The sequence below is a fragment of the Schistocerca gregaria genome, chromosome 2 (genome assembly GCF_023897955.1).
Source record: "Schistocerca gregaria isolate iqSchGreg1 chromosome 2, iqSchGreg1.2, whole genome shotgun sequence".
Lineage (NCBI taxonomy): Eukaryota > Metazoa > Arthropoda > Insecta > Orthoptera > Acrididae > Schistocerca > Schistocerca gregaria.
In genome coordinates, this window is record NC_064921.1 from 393,639,520 (window position 1) to 393,660,070 (window position 20,551).

Here is a 20,551-nt window from a genome sequence, read left to right on the forward strand (position 1 = left end):
AAATGGAGAAAGGAGGAGTTGCCACATTCATCAGGAACTGTCATAATTTAAGATTTGAGTTAGTAACACTATCATTCAACTTAATTCCTACTCTAAAGTTCCCAACTAGGGTAGTCAATTGCTGACAAGCATCCATTGATAATATCTTTATAGAAAAGTCCAATGAACAAAATCATATTACAAAACCAGCAGTCAATGGCCTCTCAGACCATGACATACAGTTCCTTCTGTTAAATGTAATACTGAACAGGAAATAAAATCTGTTAAATCTGAAATCAAGAGGGTAATCAATAAGTCAAAAATTGATTATTTTAGGACACTCCTCAGAGACATTCACTGGACTGATGTTTGCGGTGCTCATGGCATGAATGAAAAATATAACACTTTTGCTAATAAAGTGCTTACCTTAGTTGAACACTGTTTTCCCCCAAAACTAACCAAGGTTAGAGCAAAGTCTACAAAGAAGACATGGATTACTCAAGGAATAGAGATATCTTGTAAAACAAAAAGAAAACTGTATCTGTCAATCCAAAACAGTTCTGATTTTGGTGCTATAGCACATTACAAGAAATACTGCAAAATATTAAAGACTGTAATCCGGACATCAAAGTAAATATATTACAAGGAAAAGATAGTCATACCAGATAGCAAAATAAAGACAATATGGGATATAGTGAAGAAGAGTGATAGAACCAGAAATGAAGAGGGGAAAATATCATTAAGAGTAAATGGTACATTGGTGACAGATGTGTATAGTGTCGCAGAACTTTTTAACAAGCATTTTATAACTGTTACCCAAAAGATGGGGTTGTCAGATTCTGTAGATGCTGCCATGGGATACCTCAGACCAGACATTTCAAGTAACTTGCATAATATGAATTTCACTCTCACTACCCCAGCAGAAGTAATGTGCAGAAGTAATGTCAATCATAAAATCTTTAAAATAAAAAATGTCAAGTGAGTATGATGAAATATCAACAAAGTTAATTAAAGAATATGATTCTGAGTTAAGTAACATATTAAGCTATCTGTGTAACCAGTCATTTATTAGTGGAATATTTTCTGAATGGTTGAAATATGCTGAAGTTAAGCCAATGTTTAAGAAGGGAGATAAAGAAATAGTGTCAAATTCTTTCATTTGTCAAGAATGTTCTTCCTTTGCTTCTTTTGCCCACTTTCTTCTGGTTCTTTTTCTTTTTTTCCCCCAGAAAGGCTGTCTATTCTGCTGCTTCTTTAAAAAGTGTTATGTGTCTTATTGTGTCCATGTCAACTTCCACATTTTTTCTCTCTCTTCCTATTTCTCTCAACTACGTGATTTTGTGGTTTAATTGTTTAGTAAGTAATTGTAAGGAAAGTCAAATATTTGTGTAGTTATTCTGACATTATTCATCATGCATATGTGTTGATAGTGTTTTAATCTCCTTTTCCTCATTTTGTCTGTTAACTTTTTAACTTTCAGGTATAGTTCTGTATTGGGCCTTAATCTGTATTCTCTCCCTTTGCAGTGAAGAGTCTCCACTGCATGAGGTATTTTTTGTCTGACCATTGTTTGAGAGAGTTTCAGCTTTGTGTTCCAGGATGAGAATTTTATCTAGTGTAATGTAGTGTAATTATTTCTTTTTATCTGAAAGCTCTTCTCCACTTTGTGCATTCTCTGCTGTTGTCTTTTCCTTCATGTTGTTTGAGCAGTGTACTGTAGGTATTGTGTTGTTTATTTTAAACTTTGTGGCACTGTACTGATGTTTGTCATGAGGTATGTTTTAAAATCACGTCCATAATCCTACTTTTGCTGCTCGACCTTGTAGGTCTATGATTTGTTATTGTGATCTTTCAATCGAGTCTGTTGTAACTACCATGTCATCTGCTTCGATTCTAAAAGTGCCCTACAAAGCACTTGGAAAATGTACCAAGCCAAGAACCTTGTCTAGAACATCCAGGATACCCTTTTTTCCTTTTCAGTAACTGGGTAAAGAGATGTTGTTATACTGTGTAATACAACACATCTGAATTTGCAATAATGAGATTGCAGATGCAGCAGTTTAACAAACACATTATAAGAATTCAGAGACTTCACGCATTACAATCCATTACATCACTCATGATGACAGTCATGTGTACATGTGAAAAAGAGTGTGTGGAAACAAATGAAAATAAACGTTGCATGATTAAAAAGACCACCCAAGCTGGGTTTACTTCTATCCAGTAACTCAGATGGAACAAGATCATTTTAGCTCAGCGTTGTATAGGACATTGCACTGTCACTTACGGCATCCTTTTGCATCACAAAGAAACATCCAGAATGTAAATTATGTGGTGTCAATTAACAGTGCACCGTATTTAGAGTGAATATTGTTTGTATGAGTATATTAAATGGTTGGCTGAAGATTGGCTCTAATTTAAGCAATGACTGGATCATATTCAGCAACGTCACTGATAAACAAGCTAATGAGCAATCGAAACTGTCATCATAACAGTCAGAAATTTTCGGCTTTCCTTCAGTGCTTTTCTTCTACTTTCCAATTGTCAGTTATTAAGATCAGACTACATCCCTGTAAGGAGAAGGCCTTTGTGCCATACCGTTTTAGTTTCCGTAACAGAATTTTATGATCAGAATGATCAAAGGTCTTGGGAAGATAACAGAAGATGCTACAGGAGTAATTTTTATTTTTTACTTCAACTAGAATTGAGTTTTACATTGTTTTCTCATTGGAGCAGATTTTGCAGAAGCCAAACTGGTGTATCTAAAATGCTATTCTTGGGAAGATGTCAAAATATTCTACTGTAAGCTATCTTCTCAAAAATATTGGAGAAAATCCTAGGAGGATTGAGATGGAAGAGCATTTTACCACTGCAGAGTTTAGCCATTGAGGATGTACACCTTGACTCTTTGAATATTTGTAAAGGCAATTCAAGTTAGGCCATACCAAGTGTGTGATATTTCTAAAACATGACTTGCCAAAACTGATGTCTGATTACAGATTATGGTTTCCCCCTCCCCAATGGATCTACCTTTGATGGATTTTCCTTTTGTCCTCTGTTTTCAGCTTCTGATACAAAGAATTCACTGGAATTAATATCCAATGATTTGAATTTCAGATCTCACTGATTTTTTTATGAGAGTATTTAATGTAATTTTCCATACTAAGTTTCTTTATTTCATGCCTAATAATGCTGTAAATTCGCCGTGCCTTGTTCTTGGAATTTTTTAATTTTTTTGTGCGTAGTGTGTGATTTTTGCCCTTTTTTTTTAAGCATATTTAGGAAGTTTGCATTACTGCATTTTTATGTGTATCTTAGTCTTTAGAAAAAAAAATGAGGGAAGTGTAATAGCCTTCTTATTTTGTACGAGAGTGGTTTGAAAAGTTGTTGTAATGGAATAGAAAAAAAAGTACTTACACACTGAAACTTTTTTATTTTTCAGTGTAGTCTCCTTGTTGATTAATGCACTTGGTCCAACGATGTTCCAGTGCCTTGATCCCACCTCGAAAATGAGTTTCCTCCAGGAATGCAAAATAGTTGTCAACTCTGGCTATCAGTTCTTCGTTTGCAGTGGTTCTCCTTCCACCAAGAAAAAATTTTTCAGTTTTGGGAAGAGATGGAAGTCTGGTGATGGAGCCATATCAGGTGAATAAGGCAGGTGTGGAAACAATTCATACCTTACCGGTAGTTCATCCAGTTTTGCCATGGTGACAGCACATGTGTGGGTGTGCATTGTCTTGATGGAAGATGGCTTTCTTCTTTGCTGAACCTGGCCTTTTTTCATGTATCTTTTTTGCAATTTGTCCAGGCTAGCATAGTATTCTCCAGTAATTGTTTGCCCAGTCCCCACTGGGGATAATCTACAAACAGAATCCCCTTTGCATCCCAGAACACTGATGCCATGACCTTTCCTGCTGAAGGAATTGTCTTTGCTTTCTTTGGTGGTAGAAAATCAGCATGTTTCCATTACTTTGGCTGTTATTTTGTCTCTGGGATTTTGTACTGCACCCAAGTTTCATTTGTGGTCACAAACTGGCACAAAAAACCTTGTTCGTTTCTCCTAAAACCGGCCAAACATTGTTCCGATATGTCCATTTCATGTTGTTCCGATATGGCCATTTTCATGTGTTTTCGATACAGTATCACGAGTTGCGACACCCATCTTTCAGATAATTTTTTCATTTCTTATTCTTCAGTTAAAATGTGATATACCCTTTCAGATGACATCTGGCAAGCGTGAGCAATTTCACGCACTTTCAATTGGCGATCCTCTATGACCATTTTGTGCACTTTTGCAATGATTTCTGGAGTAGTAATATGTCTTGGCTGACCACTGCGCGGATCATCATCCAAGCTCTCCTGACCAAATTTAAATTCGTTTGTCCACTTGTCAACAGCTCAATGTGAAGGAGCAAAGTCCCCCAGTGTATTCTGGAAATCAGCATGAATGTCCTTTGCTTTCGTATCTTTCTGTACTAAGTGCTTAATGACAGCTCAAATCTCTCTCTCTCTCTCTCTCTCTCTCTCTCTCTCTCTCTCTCTCTCTCTCTCTCTGCGTCCCCCCCCCCTCCCCCCCCAATCTTCGCAAATCACTACATGGAACAACAGAGCCATGTCAGCACCACAGCTCTCGTCCAAGAGCACTGATGTGGTACATGTTTGCAGGCAACAGTCCAATGAATATCACATGAACAACTCGGTGCACTAGCAGTGACCTCTCTTGGTGATTCTGAGAACTTTTCAAACCACCCTCGTAGTTGCAACTGATATTCTGATGTACCGTTTAGTAATGCATTCATAATCTAGAAGCACTTGATTAGCAGTAAATTGTCACCGTATTCCGAACCGGTGGTGAATAATTTGTATGAGGATACACCGACATGTCTTAAAGCACCATAAAAAGTTTCTTCCTTGAGACCAAAGGAGAGGAACAAGAAGTCACTGTAGGAAGGATAGCTATACAGGAAATTGAGCTATAGAGAGTTTTGGAAAGATGCGGATGGAATGGTGCACTTAAGTCTGTTCTTTGCATTCGCTTGCTGACTCAAAAGTGTAATTTTTTGCCATTTTACAACAACTGCATGTTTATGTGCAGTTTCCTTTATCTCTCTCTGTTTTTAGTTTCCAAATACAGGCCCCACTCTTTCAATTTATTTTGGAATTCAAATATATTTGTAAGTGTTTCTATCCAATTATGTAACAGTATGTCATAATGAGAAAGTAATATCAATTTATGTTTCAGCTCACAACGTGTCACACTCATTTTCCTTGTTTGGAAGATCTCTGGCTTTGCTTGGAAATCCGTCACAGACTAAAAGAGGGATTTACATTTTAAGCTTCATGAAGAACATTGCAAAAATGATTAATCCGCATTTGTGCCCCCTGTGGGAGCAGAAGATTCCAGACTTGATATCGTACTTGAAAGGCAAGCAATAGTTTACCATAACATCCTGTGTGCTTTTTATTACAAAAGCTTTAAACATATTCACTGTCACACATATTCATACACTCACACATGGCCATTGTTGTCTCCTGGTGTTGAGCCCAAATATAGCGGTGGGCATGTGTGCCTGAGTTGTAAGTGTAAGAATTATCGCATCATCTATGTGGTGATTAGCAATGTATCCAGTTTTAATATTTGGTATTCCATTCTGTATTTCCAATTGTTTGTTTTACATTTACTATAAAAGGAAGAGGATGGCTCACTACTCATCTTCAAGATGATACATAGAGTTGCAGACAGGCACAACCTAAAGACTACTACATTTTTAGCTTGCAGCCAAAGCCTTCTTCAGAAGAAGACACCCCCCCCCTCCCAACACACACACAGGTGAACGAACATACCTCACACTTGTATGACTGCTATCTCTTGTAGATTGGACCGGAATGCTTATGTGAATCAATGTGTGTGTGCATGTGGTTCCTTTTCTAAAGAAGGCTGTGGCTGAAAACTAAACATGTAGTCTTTTCATTGTGCCTGTCTGCAACTTAACATGCCATATTTACAGTGAGTACCGATCTATCTATTTGTTTTAGTGTTGATATTCCATCTTGGAATCTCCACTGATTTATTGTACATCTAGATATTTTTGTCAAAGCATTAAAATATTTGAAGAGAATCTTAAAAATTTTACTTATCAAACAAAACATTTTTTCCACTGATTTGAAAGAACTTGAGATACATGGAAATTCCATTGGAGGAGATGGTAGAATGAAATGTTGTGAGAAAAGTCTTACAAATTACTTACAAGTACTTTCTAATTGAAAGTGAAATGCATCTGATAAGATCGATAAAATTTAATGTGAATGAGCTTTCTATAGCTGTCAAAAATACGTATACAGTGTCCACTCCATAAGTAGTTTTTGAATGAGAACATTTGCTGTCATTTTACCTGTAATTTTGTAACTGTACTGGTGTGGATGCATCTTTTAATAAATTTAATGCCATTTACTTTTGGAAATTTTGTGCCACTGTGATTCCATAATGCTGTGGAAGGACACCGCATAATTAATATAGGACATAAAAATATTTGCAGTTTTCTTTCTATTATAAAACTGCAATCAGGTGCTTTAGAAAGTTGATCATCCTGTGTGCATTTCTCATTTTGTAACAAACTGTTAAGAAAGTTAAGTGATTACTGATTGCATCTTTCCAGATATATGTTGTTGTTGTTGTTGTTGTTGTTATGGTCTTCAGTCCTGAGACTGGTTTGATGCAGCTCTCCATGCTACTCTATCCTGTGCAAGCTTCTTCATCTCATTCATCTCTTGGTCTCCCTCTACGATTTTTACCCTCCACACTGCCCTCCAATACTATATTGGTGATCTCTTGATGGCTCAGAACATGTCCTATCAACCGATCCCTTCTTCTGGTCAAGTTGTGCCACAAACTTCTCTTCTCCCCAATCCTATTCAATACTTCCTCATTAGTTATGTGATCTACCTATCTAATCTTCAGCATTCTTCTGTAGCACCACATTTGGAAAGCTTCTATTCTCTTCTTGTTCAGACTATTTATCATCCATGTTTCACTTCCATACATGGCTACACTCCATATAAATACTTTCAGAAATGACTTCCTGACACTTAAATCTAAACTCGATGTTAACAAATTTCTCTTCTTCAGAAACGCTTTCCTTGCCATTGCCAGTCTACATTTTATATCCTCTCTACTTTGACCATCATCAGTTATTTTGCTCCCCAAATAGCAAAACTCCTTTACTACTTTAAGTGCCTCATTTCCTAATCTAATTCCCTCAGCATCACCCAACTTAATTCGACTACATTCCATTATCCTCTTTTTGCTTTTCTTGATGTTCATCTTATATCCTTCTTTCAAGACGCTATCCATTCCATTCAACTGCTGTTCCAAGTCCTTTGCTGTCTCTGACAGAATTACAATGTCATTGGTGAACCTCAAAGTTTTTATTTCTTCTCCATGGATTTTAATACCTACTCTGATTTTTTTTTTGTTTCCTTTACTGCTTGCTCAATATTCAGATTGAATAACACTGGGGAGAGGCTACAACCCTGTCTTACTCCTTTCCCAACAACTGCTTCCCTTTCATGTCCCTCGACTCGTATAACTGCCATCTGGTTTCTGTACAAATTGTAAATAGCCTTTCGCTCCCTGTATTTTACCCCTGCCACCTTTAGAATTTGAAAGAGAGTATTCTAGTCAACGTTGTCAAAAGCTTTCTCTAAGTCTACAAATGCTAGAAACGTAGGTTTGCCTTTCCTTAATCTTTCTTCTAAGATAAGTCATAAGGTCAGTATTGCCTCACGTGTTCCAGTATTTCTATGGAATCCAAACTGATCTTCCCCAAGGTCGGCTTCTACCAGTTTTTCCATTCGTCTGTAAAGAATTCGTGTTAGTATTTGCACCTGTGGCTTATTAAACTGATAGTTCGATAATTTTCACATCTGTCAACGCCTGCTTTCTTTGGGATTGGAATTATTATATTCTTCTTGAAGTCTGAGTGTATTTCGCCTGTTTCATACATCTTGCTTACCAGATGGTAGAGTTTTGTCAGAACTGGCTCTCCCAAGGCCGTCAGTAGTTCCAATGGAATGTTGTCTACTCCGGGGGCCTTGTTTCGACTCAGGACTTTCAGTGCTCTGTCAAACTCTTCACGCAGTATTGTTTGTCCCATTTCATCTTCATCTACATCCTCTTCCATTTCCATAATATTGTCCTATAGTGCATCGCCCTTGTATAGACCCTCAGACCCTCTATATACTCCTCCCACCTTTCTGCTTTCCCGTCTTTGCTTAGAAATGGGTTTCCATCTGAGCTCTTGGTGTTCATACAAGTGGTTCTCTTATCTCCAAAGGTCTCTTTAATTTTCCTGTAGGCAGTATTTATCTTACACCTAGTGAGATAAGCCTCTACATCTTTACAGTTGTCCTCTAGCCATCCCTGCTTAGGCATTTTGCACTTCCTGTCAATCTCATTTTTGAGACGTTTGTATTCCTTTTTGCCTGCTTCATTTACTGCATTTTTATATTTTCTCGTTTCATCAATTAAATTCAATATTTCTTCTGTTACCCAAGGATTTCTACTAGCCCTCGTCTTTTTACCTACTTGATCCTCTGCTGCCTTCACTACTTCATCCCTCAAAGCTACCCATTTGTCTTCTACTGTATTTCTTTCCCCCATTCCTGTCAATTGTTCCCTTATGCTCTCCCTCAAACTCTGTACAACCTCTGGTTCTTTCAGTTTATCCAGGTCCCATCTCCTTAAATTCCCACCTTTTTGCAGTTTCTTCAGTTTTAATCTACAGTTCATAACCAATAGATTGTGGTCAGTGTCCACATCTGCCCCTGGGAATGTCTTACAATTTAAAACCTGGTTCCTAAATCTCTGTCTTACCATTATATAATCATACTGAAATCTGTCAGTATCTCCAGGTTTATTCCGTGTACACAACCTTCTTTTATGATTCTTGAACCAAGTGTTAGCTATGATTAACTTATGCTCTGTGCAAAATTCTACCAGCCGGCTTCCCTTTTGATTCATTACCACCATTCCATATTCACTTACTATGTTTCCTTCTCTTCCTTTTCCTACTATCGAATTCTAATCACCCATGACTATTAAATTTTCGTCTCCCTTCACTATCTGAATAATTTCTTTTATCTCGTCATACATTTCATCAATCTCTTCGTCATCTGCAGAGCTAGTCAGCATATAAACTTGTATTAATGTGGTAGGCGTGGGCTTAATGTCTATCTCGGCCACAATAATGCATTCACTATGCTGTTTGTAGTAGTTTACCCACATTCATATTTTTTTTATTCAGTATTAAACCTACTCCTGCATTACCCCTATTTGATTTTGTGTTTATAACCCTGTATTCAACTGACCAGAAGTCTTGTCCTCCTGCCACCGTACTTCACTAATTCCCACTATATCTAACTTTAACCTGTCCATTTCCATTTTTAAATTTTCTAACCTACCCACCCGATCTGACATTCCACACTCCAACCCGTAGAATGCCAGTTTTCATTCTCCTGGTAACAACATCCTCCTGAGTAGTCTCCGCCCGGAGATCCGAATGGGGGACTATCTTACCTCCAGAATATTTTACCCAATAGGACGCCATCATCATTTAACCATACAGTAAAACTGTATGCCCTTGGGAAGAATTGCGGCTGTAGTTTCCCCTTGCTTTCAGCTGTTCGCAGTACCAACACAGCAAGGCTGTCTTGGTTAGTGTTACCAGGCCAGATCAGGCAGTCATCCAGACTGTTGCCCCTGCAACTACTGAAAAGGCTGCTGCCCCTCTTCAGGAACCACATGTTTGTCTGGCCTCTCAACAGATACTTCTCCATTGTGGTTGCACCTATGGTACAGTTATATGTATCGCTGAGGCATGCAAGCCTCCCCACCAACGGCAAGGTCCATGGTTCATGGGGGGGACCTACAGTATATCCAGTTTCAATATGATTTGTGCTACACGATTGCTGTAGACAATACAGAGTGAGACATTACATATCATGATAAAATTAACCCAATTTGCCACATACATTTATCGTTCTAAAAATTTCCCAATATTTAATTTGGTATGTGTATGTATCAAAGGGCAGATACTGTTCTTTCCTTGTGAAAACTGAGCATCATTGCATTTTATAAAAAATGTAAAAGGTCAGGTAATACAGCCGACAATATTACATTGTAGGATTCCCCTTCATTTGTTGAGGGTATATTTTAAAGAACAAAAACTGTGGTCCATGAGAAATAACTTCCAATATTTTATTTTTAAGCAGACTGTCTTTCTTTCCCCATTTTATTTTGTTTAGAAGGTGAAAGGATAATTCTGCTCAAGTCTGATGTATACTTTCCTGATAGGCATATATTCTGACTTGGGAGAGAAGAATGTTATGTCAGTTTGTGGTTCCACGATTATGCACAAAGCTGTTTTGCTGATATGATATATGTTGGAAGTATCTAAACATTCTCTTATAAGTAGTGCTGTTTCATAGGGTCATGATATCCAGTTTAAGAAAATGAGGATGACATGATTCTTGCCCTGAGGTGACACAATACTTGTTGCATATGAATTTTGGGTTTTCAATAAATGTATTTATGGGGGTGCGTAAATCTAGCATAATATCCCGCATACTGTCCAGACTTGCCTCCTTGCAATTATGCCATTTTTGTTGACCTAAAGAGGGCACGGAGAGGCAAATGATTCACCTTGGACAATGATATGAAGCATTAAATTTGGAACTGATTCACAACAAAGCTCAGGAATTTTGCAAGGCAGCCATTCATCATCTTATCACAGTGGGCTAAGTGCTTCAACAGTGGTGGGCAAAACATCTGAAATAAGGCTCACGTCAGATTCAGAGCCAATGAAATTTGTTTACTTGGTTGTTTGTTATGACTTTTGTAATAGTATTTTGTCTTGGCAGGAGCAGCTGTGAACAGAATATCATTAAGTACTTTGTCATTTGATCTGTGACGTCCATCAGTGCGTAGTTCTTTCTTCCTGTGTATTTTCCCGAGTATTCCACTATGTTGCTTGTTTTGTAAGATATTGTGAGCACTGGTAATAATTGTTAAAGAACATTATATAATCTATCTGATACCTTTTAGTATCTCCAGGGTTCTTCCATGTATACAACTCTCTTTCATGATTCTTAAACCAAGTGTTAGCTATGATTAAGTTGTGCTCTGTGCAAGATTCTACCAGGCGGCTTCCTCTTTCATTTCTTAGCCCCAATCCATATTCACCTACTACGTTTCCTTTTCTCCCTTTTCCTACTACCGAATTCCAGTCACCCATGACTATTAAATTTTCATCTCCCTTCACTATCTGAATAATTTCTTTTATTTCATTATACATTTCATCAATTTCTTTGTCATTTGCAGAGCTAGTTGGCATATAAACTTGTACTACTGTAGTAGGTGTGGGCTTCGTATCTATCTTGGCCACTTTAATGCGGTCACTATGCTGTTTGTAGTAGCTTACCCGCATTCCTAGTTTCCTATTCATTATTAAACCTACTCCTGCATTACCCCTATTTGATTTTGTGTTTATAACCCTGTAGTCAGCTGACCAGAAGTCTTGTTCGTCCTGCCACCGCACTTCACTAATTCCCACTATATGTAACTTTTACCTATCCTTTTCCCTTTTTAAATTTTCTATCCTACCTGCCCAATTAAGTGATGTGGCATTCCATGCTCCGATCCGTAGAACGCCAGTTTCCTTTGTCCTGATAACGACATCCTCTTGAGTAGTCCCCGCCCGGAGATCCGAATGGGGGACTATTTTACCTCCGGAATATTTTACCCAAGAGGATGCCGTCATCATTTATCCATACAGTAAAGCTGCAGATATATCATACTACCAATAAGATTATCTTCATATGTGATGGAATTATCATCAATTATTATTTATGGCTTAATATCAATTATGAAGGATTTATAGTCATCCACATGAGTACCATCTCAGTATCAGCAACTTCATATTTTTTTACGTATATCAGTTTTGTGTTTGATGCACAAGAGCTTTATTCTTACTTTGGGTTTATATTGCCCATTTTTATGTATTGTCTCTTTTATTTCCTAATTATTATTTATTCTTTTCACTTAGAGAGCACATTTGAAATTCATGATCAAGTATGGGATGAATTGCTGTTGGAGTTTGTGTCGTCAACTCTTACTGAAGTTGATGAAGAGAAGTGGACCCTGCAAATGGGTGAACAATTAAAGGAACAGTTAACTTTGTACACATCGTATCCTATAGAAAGAGGAATGGCATTTAAAATGTTGGCTGTAACTACATGCCACACAACAGACAAATTATATGTAGGCAGAGTACTGGATGTTATCTTCACTTCTCTGCGGCAGTATTGTGCATCTGATAGTAAAGTAAGTTATCCTTATGTTACAATAGTTTACCATATGATACTTTTTTTCTGTTGTGTTCTCATAAAAGACTGTAGTACGTATGACTAGCTGACTAGCATACACTGTGCATATATATTATGTGTGAAATTATGAAATATGTTTGGTTATAATAAATTTATCTTTATCGGTCCTGTTTATACTCCAAATTGTCAATTTTCAAATAATCATAGTATTAATGTTCTCTACAAAATAAACCAGTTTTTTTTAAATTTACAGTTATTGATTTTATTAATTATTAATTTAATCGTTGCAGCACTGTTCAAAGGCTATTGGAATTTGTTCACGAAATCATTTGAGTATTGTCTTGCCAAAACTGGAGGGACTCAGGAAAGAGGAATTGTCACGAAGGTCGTCCCGCTTGCTTAGTTTTATGAAGGATATAAAGCATGAAGGAGAACAGGAACGAATCCGCCTCACACTGCTGCAGTGCTATGGGGAAGTGGCATTAGAGGCACCATCAACTGAACTTATGCCAAGAATAGAACAAAATGTGTTACAGTGGGTTGTGCAGCAAATTCAGATGTCAAAGGTTAGACAGTGATATTTATGATAACCAAGCATTTTTTGTAACTGAGTGGCTGTTAAATACATTCTTGTTTCAGGATGCAAGTGTTACAGATGCTGCTCTCAGAGCACTTGGAAAGATAGCAGAAGGATTTCATCCTAATCGTAATAGTTTGCAAATAATGATGCAGAATCGCACTGAAGTTTTGAATTTGATAATTAGTCAACTAAACACAGATTGTGTCACTCTCTCCCCTCTGCATCTAATGTTGATGACAACAGTACTCAGAGTAGCTGCAATATTTATGTATCCTTTTAAAGTGTTTCAGGACATGATGATGTGATTGACAAAAGTACTTGGGGGGGGGGGGGGGGGTGGTGTTGGTCATATGGTATGTTTTTTCTTTTTAATATACAAATTAGTTGATAACCTGTTATTGGCCAATTACTTCCTTGTTACAATCTTAAGTAAGGCATGAAAAGGAATGAGAAAAGTAACAAAATCTGTCAATAGCATAAAAATAAACTTAGTTTATTTATATATATATATTTAGAATCAAGAATACTCGCCCCAACTCCACCACTAAGCATAATGAGGTGCCGTAACCTAACATTGTTTCTTTCCCAGATAGTAGGTTGTACAAGTACCAGGTTGGGTTGAAATTGCTTTTCATGTTCCAAAGTTATCCTTACATGCCATTATCTCCACAACCCCCACCCCTGTCCCCTTCCTCCCACAGATTTCCACTGACCCCTCTGATACAGTTATTTTACCTCCCCAGTATTTTCTTCCTAGATAGTCAGTTATATATGTATTGTGATAAGCTGCAGTTGCTCCAGGCCCTCGGGAGTTATGCTTTGTCATCCTTTTACCACTACCCACACACTTGGCGGTTAAATGTCATCTAGTCATCTGGAATGTCAGCAGTCATCCCAGCAACCTTGAATAGGATATATTTGACGTAGTTGAGTTTAAATTATTTTTTTCTTGCCACTCTCTTCACATCCCAGTTCTTCTCTTCAGTGTTGAGGCTGTCATACACAAATCAAACATTTTTGTTAGATTGTAAGTTGTGTGTACCAAATTTTGTTGAACTGTTTTATATATATATATATATATATATATTATGCAGAGATAGGACAGGTTAAGTCAGTAGACAATACAGAGTTACGCATAATATACTGCAGTGTTATGTTTAATCATGTGTCTGACCGTGAGACTGCAAACCACATAATTGTTTCATTCTCAAAATTAATTTTAAAAATGTAGTTTCAGTTCATTTTTTTCACTGTGTGTGTGTGTGTGTGTGTGTGTGTGTGTGTGTGTGTGTGTGTGTGTGTGTGTGTGTGAGAGAGAGAGAGAGAGAGAGAGAGAGAGAGAGAGAGAGAGAGAGTGAGTCTGGTAGGCGCCACAAAAGCTGCCTTCAGTGAATTCACATATGCTAAGAGATAAAGAGGTGGAGGAGAGATCCTTTATTTATTCCATTCATTCCATTTTTATGACATGATTGGGATTATCTTTATCGTTATTTAAAAAGGCAATCAAAGTGTTGTTTTGTGTTCCTGCTTTGATGGTGTATACAGCTTTTCTCCCAATAAATATGATGTGTGTGATATGACAGTTTTATTCCACCAAAACAATGATTATGGATCCAGTAATGCCAAAAAAGAAAATTGAAAATTTAGATGATTTAAAACTCATAATTGTGTTGAAGTTGAAATATTTGCCGATACTGGCTGATTGTATTCGTGTGGTGCAGGTGGCAAACATTGACATTGAGCTGTGTTTGTGATCTCGTGGAAAAAGAAAATAGTAAAACAAGTGGTGAAATAAACAGAGATGACAGGTAAGAGAAACACTATTGAGAAACTAAGTGGAGTAAATTAGGCTTTCTGGTCACATTGCATGAAAATGATTGTGCTAGAGTCTGATTTGTGGATTATGATTGAACCTCGTGAGACGGAACCTCACGTTGGTGCATCAGCTGCTGATAAAAAGGCATATGTAACACATCAAGGTAAGGCATTAACAGAAGTTGTACTTAATATACTCAGCGCGCAGAAAATGCATTTACAAAATTTTTCAAATCCAAAAGCAGTATGGGAAGAAAATTATGCACTTCGAGGGATAGCAGATTTCACACTGTGTAACTGAGAAGGAAGTTATGCACTTAAAATGAAGAATTGTGAATCTATGGAAAACTATCTGGGACCGATTAACAAAATGCTAGCAGGTCCGCGAACATTAGTGATGAAATTGAAGATGGAGATTTAGCAATGACTATTCTGTGTGGACTTTCAGATGAATGGGATGCAGTAGTACAGATGAATGGGATGCAATAGTTACAACTTTGTGTAGTTTACCAGATAATGATTGTAAGTGTGCTACAAATGAAATGTGTCTATGTGCTGAAAATGCTAGATGTCAATAATATAACAAAGATAAACATTCTGCAATGTCCTTGAAAGCTAATACTGGCAATCAAAAGTACTGAAAAGTGCCAGTTATCCAGAAACGGTACTGCTGTCTGTGGCTTAATTATATTGAATGATTATAACTGGATAGGGCATTCCAGGGCAGATAATCAGATGGCTCCAGATGAAAATTATTTTTCAGCTGTTGATAAAAATATTTTAGCTGAGGTCGTAACTTAAGCTGATGAAAGAAAAACAGAAGCCATGGGAAAAGGTACAGTAAGGTTGAAGATAATTAGCAATGAAGGTTTGGCTAAGGAATTTGTAGGTGACAATAAACCACTTGTGCCTGAGATTGGCCATGCAATCTTATCTGTCAGGCAGCTCACTGAAAACAATAGAAAGGTTATTTTCAATAAAGAAGGTTGGAAGATCTATGATGAGACTGAAAGAGTGCTCATTAGTAAGCACTGCTCGTCAGTAAGTGTTCAGTAAACAATGTGATAAAAAAGGAAGCATTCCTGGTATTAGACTGTAAAAAAGAAAGTGAAATATACCTGTCTGATGGTTGTTCGATGGGTAAATCAACTTGAAGACCCTTTCTGAAAATTGTATCACAAGATTCAAGGGAACGGACGACCAATTTTGAACTTATTCATAGTGACCTCATGGGACCTATTGATGTTCCAAGTTTTGGAGGCAACAGATAATTAATGAGTATCGTGGATGATGCAAGTACATATTTGTGCATTTCTTAAAAAAATAAGGATGACGTATGTGAAGAATTCAAGAAATGGAAGATTCAGACAGAAAAACCAACTGGAAAATTACTTGAAGAGAATTCTGTTCATGCAAATGAACACACGTGTGAATCTGAAGAAATTTGGTATGAAATAACAGTCATATACACACCACAGCAAAATGGTGTAGAAGAACATATCAACAGAATTTTAATGGGTATGGTAAGCTCACAGTTTTTAGGAAGTAATTAACCAAACAGTTCTTGGAATGAGCTGATGTACACTGCACCATACATAAGAAATCATGCTGCAAATAGCCACGACCATGAAAAAATGCCATATGAATTGCGTATGGTCAGATAGAAAGCTTAGTATGAGACATTTACGTGTGGTAGGATGCGAAGTTTTCATTCACATGCCGAAACAAAGAAGTCCTTCTGAATTATCAAAAGGTTGTTCTTATAGGATTTTCTCTATATTTCCATGGATACAGTATTTGGATGCCAGAAACAAAACAGGTTGTGGAATCTGTGGACTGTAAAGAAACAGAAACCATCTATTGAACTGTATAGTGACAGCATTAACATCTCCAAGTTCTGAATATGAAATACAAAGTGGAAGAGGAGCTTTTAATGCTGAAAAGGAATTTTATGGTTTCTCAGATCAGGAGAAAAATTTGAAAGAAACCGAAGGAAATCAGGAACTAGTAGAACATGCTGAAACTTCATGATGTAGATGCAGGCCAATAAAGGGTGTAACAAAAGAAACCATGGTAGTTTGTTCCAGAGAGAAGGCTTATTCTGAAAAAGCACAAGTAAACTATGAAGGGACAGTGATGAACCATTATTGTATCATGAAGCAGTTAATTATTGTGAGGCAGTGGAATACATAGTTGCAATGAATGAAGAAATTAGCATGATGAAGAATCATGATTCTTAGAAATTGGTTGATCTACAAATGGTGTAATTCCCGTGAAGAACATGTGGGTATTGAGAAAGAAGACAGTTGATGAGAAGCAAATTTTTAAAGCTCGTTTGGTCACAAAGTGATTTAGTCAAATAGAAGGTGTAGACTATAAAGATATTTATGCCGCTGTTTCAAATTTTGGAACAATTCATCTGTTGACAGCAGCCAGTGTTGAGGAAAATTGGCATATTGATCATTATGATGTGAAAAAAGCATAACTGCAAAGCCAATGAAAGGAAAATGCATATATGCTTCAGCCAGAAGGTTTCATCAAGAAGGGTAAGAAAGTTTGTTTTGTAAGTTAAAGACATCTATATAAGGCCTGAAACAAAGTGGCGAATGCTGGACTGATCATTTACATAACTCACTAGAAAAACTGGAATTTATTCAAAATGATCTAGATCTGTGTATGTACAAGCTAAGTGCAAAGAAAGGGAAAGCTATTCTTAGAATGTATTAATTTCTTGGAAAAATCTTGATCGATAAATACTTTATTTATGACATATTTCTTTTGATCATCTTCAGATAACTGTGGCAAAATTTACACAAAAGACAAATTAGGAAACCTTGCATATAAATATAATAAATGCTCATTCCAGCATCTGCCACTTTGTTTCAATCCATATATAGACTTGTTTATTTTGCAAAACAAACTTTCTTGACCCTTCTTGATGAGACCTTCTGGCTGGAGAATATATACATTTTCCTTTAATTTGCTATGCAGGTATCGAGAGACAAATTAGGAAAGCTTATATATAAATATTACAAGACCAATTAACATCAGGAACAAAAGTATACATTGTGATATTTATATATAAGCTTTTCTACTTTGTCCACTGTGAAAATTTTGCCAATTATCTGATGATTATTATGCAAAGTGCTTCATAAATAAAGTATTTAACGATCAAGCCGTTTCCAAGGAGTTACTGCGTGCCAAGTCTAGCTGGTCATATTTATTACAAATGGATTATTGAATCATGTGAAAAGAAGCTATTCTGTCTGTAATGTTGTTGATATGCTTACATTTGCCCAAACTGAAGAGATGGGGGCAAAAGATAAAAACCCTTTTAGAAAGTTGCTTTGAAATGAAGCACATGGGCATGGTATCGCATGTTAGGAGTGAAATTGGAGAACAGTGAAGACGGAACAATTAGCCTTTTTCGGGAGGAGTATATTAATCAACTACTTGATGGATTTGGACTTCAAAAGACTAAATATTTTTTTATTCCATTCATTCCAGTTTTATAATGTGACTGGATTATCTTTGATATTATTGAAAAAGACAATCAAAGTGTTGATATACTGTTGCTTCATTACTGGTTTGATGGCATATTCAGGTTTTCTCTCAATAATTATAATGTGTGTACTATGACAGTTTTATTCCACTACAGCAAAATGTTTTCCTCTGCTGAATATATGTAAAATCTTCTAAAATATTCTCAAAAATTGAATCATTCATTCACATAAATATGTAGTTAACTCATCATCAAGCTCAATTTTGCCCTCCAGTCAAAATATGCTGTAAAATTTCCTGTTTGCAACTTTAAAAATATAAAGTAAATCCATCCCTGGGGCTGATTTTCATAATATGAATGAATCCAATGTAATATGCACCTACCACATTCTCTATTTTCATAGCAATAAAAAATCCAGCTTGTGGTTGACATTAATTTTTATTAATCTGAACATATCTGTACAAGAACACACCAAACATTATACTGTATGACCTCATTAGATATAACACATCTCCCATTTTAAAAAACAACTTAAATGACCTGGGAAATATGTGTGTGCTTCTCTGAGGAGCAATGGCCATCAGCACATATGCAGTTACTGACCAGGTACTGAGCGCACATTGGTTTGTGGAGGTGTCGCACACTCTTCCGATTATCGATAATAACATAAAAAAGAAAAAGAACACAATTTTTTTTGTAGTTACAAAAAGGACCATACTCATATTTTCAAACGCAACAAATAATATTAGAATACTTGGCGTATACATTGCTTTGACAGCCATGAATAAATAATGTGCAAATGACACTACATCTCCCCACCTCTAGCTGGCCATTGTATGTATTTCAGATCAATGTTACTTCAATAAAGTCAGTGTTTTACTTATTGTAGATTTGGGCTTTCATTGTAATCTTTAACTAAATGTAAATATTTGTCATCCTTTGAAGATTTATAGTTATAAAACAACAACTACAATAATAATAATAATAATAATAATAAAAATAACACACAAACACACACACACAAAATTTCAAGCTTGATGCTTTACTCAGGCTTATCTGACATTTGGCATTACCCCCAAAGGCCTCACACTTAAAGTTCCCATCTCTGGCTGCAATCCTTCTTTCCATCAGTCCTTACACCAGTTCCAAACTGCACAATCCATAGCCCTCACCCGCCTAATCCTTCACCTATACATCGACTCGGCCAATGAACACACCTGTCAACTCCTATCCCAAATCAAAGTCTTCAATCTTTCTTCTCCCACATCCACACCGGCTGTTCATAGCATCCTCCTACAGGCCAACCGCAAATTAGAACAGCATGCCACCCTCCAGCTCAAAAAACTATCCAATCTCCTGGTTTCCCACCTCCGGAAAGGCAACTCACTCACCCTCCACAACCTTTCCTACAAACCTCAACCTCCTCTCATTGCACACAGACCCAGTCTCTTCCATCTACTCAATCTCCCACTTGCAGCTGCACTCCCCCCCAACACCTCAAACTCTTTGCCTTTAAATATGTCTGCTTGTGTCTGTATATGTATGGATGGATGTGTGTGTGTGTGTGTGTGTGTGTGTGTGTGTGTGTGTGTGTGCGTGCGTGTGTGTGTGTGTGTGTGTGTGTGTGTGTGTGTGTGTGTGTGTGTGAGAGAGCGCGCGTGCGAGTATATACCTATCCTTTTTTCCCCCTAAGGTAAGTCTTTCTGCTCCCGGGATTGGAATGACTCCTTACCCTCTCCCTTAAAACCCACATCTTTTCATCTTTCCTTCTCCTTCCCTCTTTCCTGACGAAGCAACCGCCGGTTGCAAAAGCTCGAAATTTTGTGTGTGTGTTTGTGTGTTATTTTATTGTGCCTGTCTACCGGCGCTTTCCCGCTTGGTAAGTCTTGGAATCTTTGTTTTTAAGATATTTTTCCCATGTGGAAGTTTCTTTCTATTTTATAATAATAATAATAATAATAATAATAATAATAATAATAACAATATTTTCACATTTTGCTTTCCTCTTTTTAATTGGTCTCGACTCATGTACTCATGTTCTATCATCCCGAATATTTAATCATCAGCTTTTAGTCCTGCCATTAGTTAAATTTCTTCATATCATAACAAACTTGCTATTCGTAATATTTTTTCATAACAACTGCACTGCCTTGCATTATTAATTGTAGGAAAATGAAACACATTTTAACAACTAGTCTCTTGCACAAAAATATTAACCTCAAACAAACCCAAATTTCCCTGAATGTATTATTTAAGCACACTGATTGATAGTCAACTTGTTTGAACAATACAAC

At 36.9% G+C, this 20,551-nt stretch overlaps 1 protein-coding gene across 5 annotated transcripts in view; it reads left to right on the plus strand.

Moving 5' to 3' along the window:
- The window catches only part of LOC126321992 (maestro heat-like repeat-containing protein family member 1), a 262,008-nt gene that overhangs the window by 91,617 nt on the left and 149,840 nt on the right, over nucleotides 1-20,551 (plus strand). For all 5 annotated transcript variants that reach the window (XR_007558737.1, XM_049994248.1, XM_049994247.1 and 2 more), the window contains 4 exons: nucleotides 5,222-5,404; nucleotides 12,081-12,358; nucleotides 12,651-12,926; nucleotides 13,000-13,208. Coding sequence is in view for 4 of the 5 variants with exons in the window: in XM_049994248.1 (XP_049850205.1) it covers nucleotides 5,222-5,404; nucleotides 12,081-12,358; nucleotides 12,651-12,926; nucleotides 13,000-13,208 (946 nt within the window). In the remaining variant the exon portion in view is untranslated. The remainder of the gene's footprint in view (nucleotides 1-5,221; nucleotides 5,405-12,080; nucleotides 12,359-12,650; nucleotides 12,927-12,999; nucleotides 13,209-20,551) is intronic.